Source organism: Cebus imitator, unplaced genomic scaffold (genome assembly GCF_001604975.1).
Source record: "Cebus imitator isolate Cc_AM_T3 unplaced genomic scaffold, Cebus_imitator-1.0 Scaffold292, whole genome shotgun sequence".
NCBI lineage: Eukaryota > Metazoa > Chordata > Mammalia > Primates > Cebidae > Cebus > Cebus imitator.
The window spans coordinates 2,911,418-2,921,531 of NW_016107607.1; the positions used below are offsets into that span (position 1 = coordinate 2,911,418).

The following is a 10,114-nucleotide window of genomic DNA, read 5'->3' on the forward strand; positions in this document are numbered from 1 at the left end:
ATGGTACCATTAGGGAAAATTGAGTGAAGGGTATATTAGTAAAAGGGTACCTCCCTATACTTTTTTTTCAGCTTCCTGTGAATCTATAATTAAAATGTAAAAATTAAAGAAAATATGAATAAAAAACCTAAAACAGCCACTCCAGAGCTCAAGATATCAAGAAAAGGAGAATTAACTTTGTCTCTTCTCTTCTTATAGGACTTGTACCTGCCTCTGTCCTTGGATGACTCGGACTCGCTTGGCGATTCCATGTAAAGGAGGGGAGAGTTCTCAGAGTCCAGAGTACAAATCCAAGCCTATCATTATAGTAGGGTACTTCTGCTCAAGTGTCCAACAGGGCTATTGGTGCTTTCAAGTTTTATTTTGTTGTTGTTGTTGTTGTTATTTTGAAAAACACACTGTAATATGTTGGGTTTATTTTCCTGTGATTTCTCCTCTGGGCCACTGATCCACAGTTACCAATTATGAGAGATAGATTGATTACCATCCTTTGGGGCAACCTTCCAGAAATGCAAAATGTGCTAGTCCATGACCTTTTAATGGAAAGCTTAGGTGCCTGCGTTATTTTTGCCCTGTCTCATTTTGCCCATACGGTCTTCCTCCTGTAGAGGGCTGTTTACATATACAACACTTAAAATGTTTGTGTGGGAATAAAAGCTCATTAGCAGATCCAAGAATGACAAACACAAGTGCCCCTTTTCTCTGGATCTCAAGAATGGTGGAGGACCATGGAAGGACAGCAAGGCAACTCCCCAGCCTTGCTCTTCACTTCTGATTGAGGCCTGGGTTTGTTGTCCAGCACCAATTCTGGCTGTCAGTGGGGAGAAATACCAGCAACTTAAAATTGTGACACCAGATGCTTAGGCTCCTCGTGCTGGGTTAACTAAAAGAGAATAGGCAGAATTGGAAAATACTGCAGACATTTCAGAAGAGTTTATAAAGCACAGTGAATTCCTGGTCAATCTCCCCACTGAGGCAATTTGGAATCAATCAACAATTGATAAGAGTTTGGAGTAAGGGATTTCATATACCTGATTCCTCTAGGAGGCTGTCTAACATACCACATGATTACATGAACTGTATGGTATCCATCTATCTCTGTTCTATTGAATGCCTTGTTAACAGCCAACACTGAAAACACTGTGAGAATTTGTTTTCAGGTCTGACACCTTTCAGTCTCTTTTTATAGCAAGAAATCAATATCCTTTTTATAAAAACTCATGTCTGTATTTCAGGAGCAAACTCTTCGGGCTCCTTTTTTTGTAAACTGGTGACTTTTCTTTTGTCTAAAAAACACGTGAAGAAAATTTACCAAAAAAAAAGCAGAATAATAATGTAGTTTAGAAATTATGCTGTCACTGCCAAACAGTAACCTCCAGGAGAAAACAAAATGAATAGCAGAGGCCAATTCAATAGAATCAGTTTTTGATAGCTTTTTAACAGTTATGCTTGCATTAATAATTTCAATGTGGACCAGACATTCTAATTATATCTTAAATGAAATGTTACAGGATATTTTAAGCAACTCTTTTTATCTATAATCCTAATATTTCATACTGAAGACACAGAAATCTTTCACTTGTCTTTAACATTAGAAAGGATTTCTCTTTACTAAGGACTGATCATTTGAAATAGTTCTCAGTCATTTGAGATACAGGTTTATAACACTGCTTTTTTTCTGTAATCGTAGCCCATAATAGCAAAGACAACTAAATTTAAGTGAAGGCCATGCATGCCAATTCTGTGTTTGCTTTTAGCAGATATGAAGATTTCCTTATTTCTTTGTAATTGTGCAGATATTTTGAAAGGCACAGCATTCGAAGCCAAGCTGCTCTTTGGCTACTGAATGGCTTGCAGTTGTTCCTCCACTCTAAATGGAATGAGCTTGCTGTGTGTATGTGTGGCGGTGGTGGGAGGGGGTGGTGCATGTGTGTGTGTGTGTGTGTGTGTGTGTGTCTGCATCTGCACCTGCTTCACAATTAGGAAATACTACAGGACACCCCTGTAATGGATTGGTGGCAACTTGGTGGCACTGCTGTTATGCACTGTGTAGGGGGGAACCCAGTGGTGGTAGGGGTAGCTCAGATGCCCCTAGACAAGTTTCAGATGTCTATAGCTACCAGAAACATTTTTGGTTCAGGAAAAGTGAGATGATGGAGTACTTGTTTCTGGTGAAATTGGTCATTGAAGAACCCGAAATGATGAGAATTTCTTTTTGCCCCCCACCTTTATTTGTAGACCCATTCAAAACCATTAATGAGCCCATTTTACTTAGCCCCTATTTCTTTCTAGAAGCTCAGGGTTTTCTTAGTGCCTCCCAGAACATTTCATAGTTAATTGGGGAAAAGTGATACTTGGTTTAGGGGTGTGGGCATAAAGAACGGTAGGAGGCCTACTTTTGAACTTCAGGCCAGATCCCACCCCCCAACGACTCCACCCACAGTCTCACTTTAGGTCTCATTTAGTCCAACATCTTTATTTTAAGATGAGGAAATGGAGGCTGGTTAACAGCAGAACCCGAGGAAGAATCCAGATTTCCTTATGTCTGGACCTCACACTAGCTCTCTGAGCATTTCCTTGATTGTGATGTATGTACTATTAGAAAATACTAAATGGACATATTTTCTTTGGGATAACCTTTGAACCAACAATCTTCAATAACAATAGTGCATTTTCCATCTTACTTTTAATCAACTATAAGGAAATGTTTCTTTACTGCCATTTTGGAGGGGGCAGGGGATGGGGCTTGGTGTAGTCCAAAAATCAGGTTTCCAATAGTTAATTACATTTTAAATTGGACCATTTTTCAAGGCAAATTTATTTTTTTGTGTGTGTAACTGAGCTCCTCCACCCCTGTCATTCACTCCTAATTTTACCCAATCCAATTTTACCACTCAAGTCCCATTGTGTTAATTTCTGCAGTCAGCAACCATTAAGTCAGCAAGCATTTGCCACCAGTCCCTATACTTCTCCCTCACACACACACACACACACACACACATACACACACACACACACAATCCATCTCTTGCTTGTTCCTACCTCCTGATTTTTCTTCCCTACAGAAATAGAAATAGGGACAAAGAAGGGGAAATGTATATATGGGGGCTGGGCTGAACAACTAACTTCATAAGTAGTGTTAACTAGGGGTAAGCTGAGAGAAAAGCTCCTTTTCTCTTCACTGTTTTGGAAAGGATAGCCATTAGCATGACTGCTTTGTGTCCTTATGGACTTTAGTATTAGCCTAGATTGAATCATAGCGTTTTCTAGCTGGAAGGAACCTTAAGATCACATCATCTACTCCTTTACTCCAAATTTATCATTCTTCAGGCCAGGAAACCAAGACACAGAGGTAAAGTAATTTCCCCAAGGTCACAGAGCTGGCTGGGGCAGGATTGGGATTAGAACCCACATCTCCTGGCTCTTATTCCAGGGCCTTTTCCCACTAAGCAGTATTGCTTTCTACTAGGCTCCTGAGAATTCTTTCCCAGGGTCATGTTGCATCTTGGAGCCATATGCTGCTGTCCTCATCTCAGTGGGAAATCCACTCAGCAACCTAATACGGCCCCTTTTCCCTGCACTCACATGGTTCCTATCTGCATGGGTTGCAGATGTCCTTGAAGAGAGGGAGGCATCAAGGGCCAGTAGGAACAATGGGGTCCTTGGCCCTGTCCGTCTGATTCAGGGGAGCACAACTCCATCTTGAGGAGCCTTGTGAATAGCCCCCTGAATTCTTACCTTGCCAAAATGGAATGGAGGAAGACTGGTTTTCCCTGTCAGCTCACCTCGTGTCATCTCATAATGGTTGGTCTTTCCAGGCTGAGGGAAATGTTTCTTATTTCCAGAGTAGAGAAAGAAATAGGGGAATATAGCTTTGTTTATCCTTACTTTCTGAGATGGCTTTTCAACATTTTAAAAAACTAATGTGGCTACCATTCACTGGCAGTGATTTCTTTTAGAATATGGGAGTGAGATGAACTAGAGAAAATAACCTGGTCTTGCTGTGGTTGCACTTATCCACAATGTCCCCAAAGCCATCCTGCTCTGATGGAGACAATTTCTAGGTATAAGCAAGGGGCTTTGTGACTAAAATGTACCCTGGTTGATGTTAAACATTGGCTTCTGTGTTTGCACCAAAATAGCAAGCTGTGTGCTCTATACACTCTTCCCATCTTCCTGTGTACACTGCTCCTGTGGCCTTCCACAGCAGAAACCAGGGCAAAAGGGTCCAAACACGTGGTATTCTTTGCCGCAAGTCTCTTCCTGGGAACTAAGGGGGTATTTATTAATACAGTTCTAAGAGACCTCCTCCTGGGCTTACCCCTATCCTCAGGTAATTCTCTATCCTTTCTGCTTCTCCTCCCCAGTCTCAAGTAACAAAGAAACCTGAAAGTGGACATGTAGCTATTTGAAGAAGGCAAGGAATCCTGAGATTCTTCTTAGAATCACCTAATCTAAGTCTTAAACCAGTAATCCAGTGCTTACCTTGAACAAAATTTTGTCTGTGTTTCTAGTCCCTTCAATACCCTGGGTACAGATGCTCCTAATCACCCCACACATTTGATTCTAAATGACTTTTATTTTTTAAAAATCCATATCCCTAGGACAGGAGAACAGGGATGCCTATATCCCCCAAATGAGCTCCAGCACATTGATGGGAATGTTCCCAAAGATCAACCCACCTCAGAAACATCTGTGTCAAGAGACTTCCTCAGATAGAAAAATTGAGACAGTGTGGTTTGAATGACTTCTTTTATAGTGGTCCAGTTTGTTATAGAAATAAAAGGTACTGTTTTTTAAAAAGGGATTGAAACCTGTCCTTGGCCATATAGGGCCACTTGGATCCATTTCCAGACCCTACTCATGTATTTCACTCACTGCATCAAGGGCTTTGGCCTTTAGTCCCAGACTGGTTTCAAAAGTAAAGCATAAGTGTTTTGGAGCTCATCTGGGGTGGGACATGGGAATGTTGGCCCACTTATCCCTTCAGGAAGAGGTGCCTTCCCTCCCTTGCTTCTGAAGCCTGGTCCCCAGAGCTTGTTTTCATCTCCAAAGGTCTAGTGTGGTCTTTACCCCCAGCCTCTTACTGTTGCTTCCTGCCTTGTTTCCTTGTTAAGGAGCTATGCAGACCTCCCACTTTGGCTTAGTTAGTGTGACATTGGCTGTCATTTGACAAGACTAACTTGTTTTTGTTGTTGTTTAGACAGATCTGTCTCCTAGGCTGGAGTGCAGTGGCGCAATCTTGGCTCACTGTGACCTTCACCTCCCAGGTTGAAGCGATTCTCCTGCCTCAGTCTCCCGAGTAGCTGGGATTACAGGTGTGTGCCACCAGGCCCAGCTAATTTTTTGTATTTTTAGTAGAGATGGGGTTTCACCATGTTGGCCAGCCTGGTCTTGATCTCCTGGCCTCAAGTGATCTGCCCACCTCTGCCTCCCAAAATACTGGGATTATAGGTGTGAGCCACCATGCCCAGCAGACAAGACTAATTTTTTAATCCCTTAGTTTATTTGCTTCAACACCTTCTGGAATCAGAGGTGTTTCTTACCTTGGATGCCTGGGACTAGGGCAGTATAAAATTCCACTTGGGAATTAAGGCATCTTTCTGCTCTGGATCAGAAGGGCAGGTTAGTTGGGAGAGGTCAGATGGCACAACAGAGGTCACCTTGTAACTAAGGCAAAGACTTGAAGGCGTTAGTATTTCTCATTACTGGGTAAATAACCTGAGGGAATCAATGGCTTTTTGCCACTCTACCTCTTGTGTGTCTCTTTGACTTTTCTTTCTCTGTCTAGTTTCCTATATTCTCAGTTTATACTCTATGTTATCATTCTCTCTTTCCACAATGCAAACATCCATCCTTTGTCCTGTGCAGTTTTCTCTCTCTCTCTCTCTCTCTCTCATTACCTTTATTTGTATTTTCTCCTTCCTCCCTGTCTAGGCATTGGGCATGTGCCTCTTCTTAGCCTATGATTTTTGTCTTGGGACTGATGATAAATTATTTCCAGATTCAACCAGCCCTGGTCCTACCCCAGTCCAGTCAGAAGTATGCTGGTGGGAATCAACCTGATCCTGGCCCATTCTTCCTCTCCATTTTCATTCTTAATCCGTCTCAGCAGATCTTCACAAGCAGTTTCCTTATTGCTCATGTATCTTTAGGTCTTTGCCTTCCAAGCACTGTACAGAATACTTTGTGGTTCCGTTTTAGTCTGCCATTTCGTGGAGCAGTGAAGCGTGCTCAGAGAAATAATCAGCTGAACAGAAAAATCCACCTATGGATTTATATCAGCTAAATACTAATAATTGATTTTGTTTGATCTGCCCATAATTTTAAAAGCTGCAATATAATATAATGAGAGACCACAGGTAATTTATCCTGTCATTTGTTTTGGCTGGATGGGGGTGGGGGAGTAATTGCTTAAAATTTTACCATTACACATTAAACTCTCTATAATAATTTTGCTTGGGGCTTGCTACCTGTTGACTTGTTTCAACTGAACTGGCAGGCAATTGGAGTTGATTTAAATGAAAAGATTATTTAGCAAATCTATACTATAAAAAGAAATATTCGCTTAATTGAAATGTATTTTTTCCTTCTATTACTAGATTCACCTAAACATTTACTCTTGACAACATCTGTTCATGATACTGAATAGGCAGTCCATATAAGAGAAATCAGTGGACCTAAAGAAGCCAGCTTATAGGTGTTAATTTATTAAACAGAGTGCAAAGCCCTTGGAAATGTCACTGCTTGGCAATGCCATATGGAATGCCAAAATTTCCAATGACTTTTCTTTATAAGTTATCTGAAAGGGGTTTGAGCAAGTAAGAGGTTATGCCAAAATGTCTCCAATGTATGGTCCTGTAATATATTGCAGCTTGAAGCCAATGATCCCTTAAGACTTGTATACAACTAATGCATGTTTTGATTGAATTTTGCATTTCCCATGTGTGGTAAGTTCTTCAAAATGTTTTTGATCACCTTTTTGTGCCATTAAACTTGTACAGAAAATGCTTTTACGGCCATTTTCAAAGGGAGAAAGTTTAAAATGGAAACAGCCCACCCTTTCTGCCCTGTAGCTGTAGTTAGAATTGAGTAACTGTAGCAAAACAGCTGTAATTGGTGGTTGTAGTGTTAGAGGCGTTAGCTTGCTAGTGACTAGCTTTGGAGAATAAATGCATGGTATTGTACATCACATTTCTTAAATAACTCATTTTAACCTCTGAAAAGAATATATTCTTCTTTGTAGTCCTTCTTCCTACCCCTCTTGCCCTCTCCCTCCCCCTGCTCCCAGGTGTCTTACGGTTGTAAATATCTGATTTGAGGCCCAATAATTCTTGCCAAGTAAAGTCAGCAAACAACAAACAGACAAAAATGTGGGGAAAAGGCATTTCTCAACCATCTCTCAGCAGTTATCGATCATTTCTCAAGGAACAGCATTGTAATCAAAGACTCAACTTCTCTTTACATAAAACTCAGTGGCAAATTGGGGATGTATTTGGCCATTTGATTACATTACAGAATTGAATAGTTTTCAGAATCACATGTAATCCAAAGACAGTAGGTAGTGATGTTCCTTAACCCTACAGCAGTTTTGAGGTATTTAGAGAACTCAGAAGATCCTGCTTAACCAGCAACCAATAATAATTTGAAAAAAGAGGAAAAAAGGAGAGAAATACAACAGATATTTAATGATTTTAGCCACCTTTTTAGAATAGTTACAGCCAGATAAAAAACAAGGGCTTGAGTTTAAATGCGTTACTATCAGTGTCCCAGGTAATGCCTAACCTACTCTGAGGCTGTGATTTAAAAGCAGTATTTCAAGAGACATTCTCCTTTTTGGTTTGCTGTCCCCACGTGGACTGGTAGGTTTAGTGAGGCCCCCATAAACCAGCTGGAGCAGACTCTTTTCATCTCCTTTGCCTGTAATATCCCTTTTCCCTCACCCCCTGTGCAATTCAATGAGGGCTTTCTTGGATCAGAGGACTTCAAGGTTGTCTAGAGAAGTTCACCATGTGTGTAAGGTGCTGTGAACTGTGAATGCTGAAGATTTGCAGCATTCAATACCGGGCAGCCAAAGAGCTGCTCTTGCAATCATTTTGGCTCTCAAGCTCTGTTCTTCATCGCATTCTCATTTCTGTGTACATTTGCAAGATGTGTGTAATGTCATTTTCCAAAAATAAAATTTGATTTCAATATTTCTGGCTGACATTCTCTCTTTTTATTTTTTTATAAAACCATGACCCAATAATCATATAACCACAAAATGTCCAAGCTGGCAGGAAACTTGGACATTATTTCGTCCAAACTCTTAATTTACAGATGAGGAAGCTGAGAATTAATGTGTGATAGAAACACCATAATTATCAGTCCAGCACATTTGCAACAAATGAGATATCAGATATCCCTCCAGAGTTTAGCAGGAATAACGTGACCTCTTTTTATGCATAAGATGCTTTGACCAATGTCAGTCTGTGTTATCAGGTAGTGACTTCTAGTATCGTGTTTTCAGAGGCCCAAGAAAGACTCCATGTCTCCCAAAATACCTCTACCTGTTTCATGCAATTTCCTTAACAGTGTGGCTGCTCTTCCTCAATAGGCTGATAGTGCAGCTACTCTCTATGAGAGGAAACACATAGATCTATTTACCCTCAGACATAAATGACTGATTACATAGTTTCCTCAGATCAAGTTTTAATGGGCTAGCGAACACAAAGCACTGGGCTTGGGAAGAGGTTGATGGAGAGGGAGGGAGAAATGGACATAGAAAACAGGAGGCTGAGTCTGGGCATGGTGGTTCACACCTATAATCCCAGCACTTTGGGAGGCCGAGATGGGTGAATCACCTGAGGTCAGGAGTTCAAGACCAGCCTGGCCAACATGGTGAAACACTGTCTCTACTAAAAATACAAAAATTTGCTGGGCATGGTGGACCATGCCTGTAATCCCAGCTACTTGGGGGGCTGAGGCAGGAGAATCACTTGAACCAGGGAGGCGGAGGTTGCAGTGAGCCAAGATAGTGCCACTGCACTCCAGCCTGCGTGACAGAGCAAGACTCTATCTCAGAAACAAACAAACAAAAACCAGATGGCTGAGATTCTATGAAACAGTTTGACCAACATCACAATTATGTGAGGGCCAACTCTGCAGCTCCCAGCTGACCCATTTTTGGAGAAGCAATGATGCCAGCATCCCCTAGGCACTCCCAAGGACCAAGATGATTATGTATCCTTCATCTAAGCAGTATTTTATCAACTGTCTCCATGACCATCACTCTAGTGGAGACAAAGGAAGTAGATGGAAATGGGACTTCTTGGTGTTTCTAATCCAACGAGAGGTTGGATACAACAATCAGACTGGCTAGACCTCTTGCTGACAGTTTTTATCCCCATTACCATCAGGTTCTCCTTGTCCCTGATTTCTCATGACATCCCTTTCATCCACCTTGGTCTATCCTGAACTCCCCTGCAAGTAAACTCTTTCTAAAAGATCATTTTGGTCACAAAAGGACAAATACTGTAGGATCTGCTCACATGAAGTATCTAATATATTGAAAATCATAAAAACAAAAAGTAGAAAAGTAGTTACCAAGGGCTTGGGGAGGGTAAACGGAGAAGCAGTATTTAGCGGGTATAGAGTTTGTGTTACAGGATGGAAAAGTTCTAGAGATCTGTTGCACAACCATGAAAATATACTTACACAACTGACCTGTACACTTAAAAATAGTGAAGATGGTAAATTCAATGTTATGTCTTTCACTACAATAAAAAAAAATTTCGAATGTCTCATTTCTTTGACCATTAAATCAAGTCCAACTCCTCTTCATGGTTTTGATTAAGACCTCTACAGCCTCTACAGCAGTATGTTCTAGGTACCCTGCCAATTGCTAGGCTTTGGACCTAGGCCTCCGGGAGTTCCAGCCTAGTGAAGACAGGCCTGTATATAAATGAGTCCAGTGCAAAAAAGCAAGTGCTACGAGAATACCAGTGATGGAATAATGATTGCTCCAGGAAGATGAAGTCCAGAAAAACTTCATGGAGCATTTGAAAGCAGATTAAAAACTTTCCAGGTGGGCAGTGAGCACTCTAAATAGAGGCAATAGCATGAAAGGTGGCCC

General features: G+C 41.2%; 1 protein-coding gene across 7 annotated transcripts in view; it reads left to right on the plus strand.

Moving 5' to 3' along the window:
* DCX (doublecortin) overlaps nt 1–8,195 on the plus strand; it is a 116,280-nt gene extending 108,085 nt beyond the window's left edge. For all 7 annotated transcript variants that reach the window (XM_037729090.1, XM_017502151.2, XM_037729093.1 and 4 more), the window contains one exon: nt 199–8,195. In XM_037729090.1, coding sequence (XP_037585018.1) covers nt 199–255 — 57 coding nt within the window. In that variant the 3' untranslated portion in view covers nt 256–8,195. The remainder of the gene's footprint in view (nt 1–198) is intronic.
* The last annotated feature ends 1,919 nt before the right edge of the window (nt 8,196–10,114 follow it).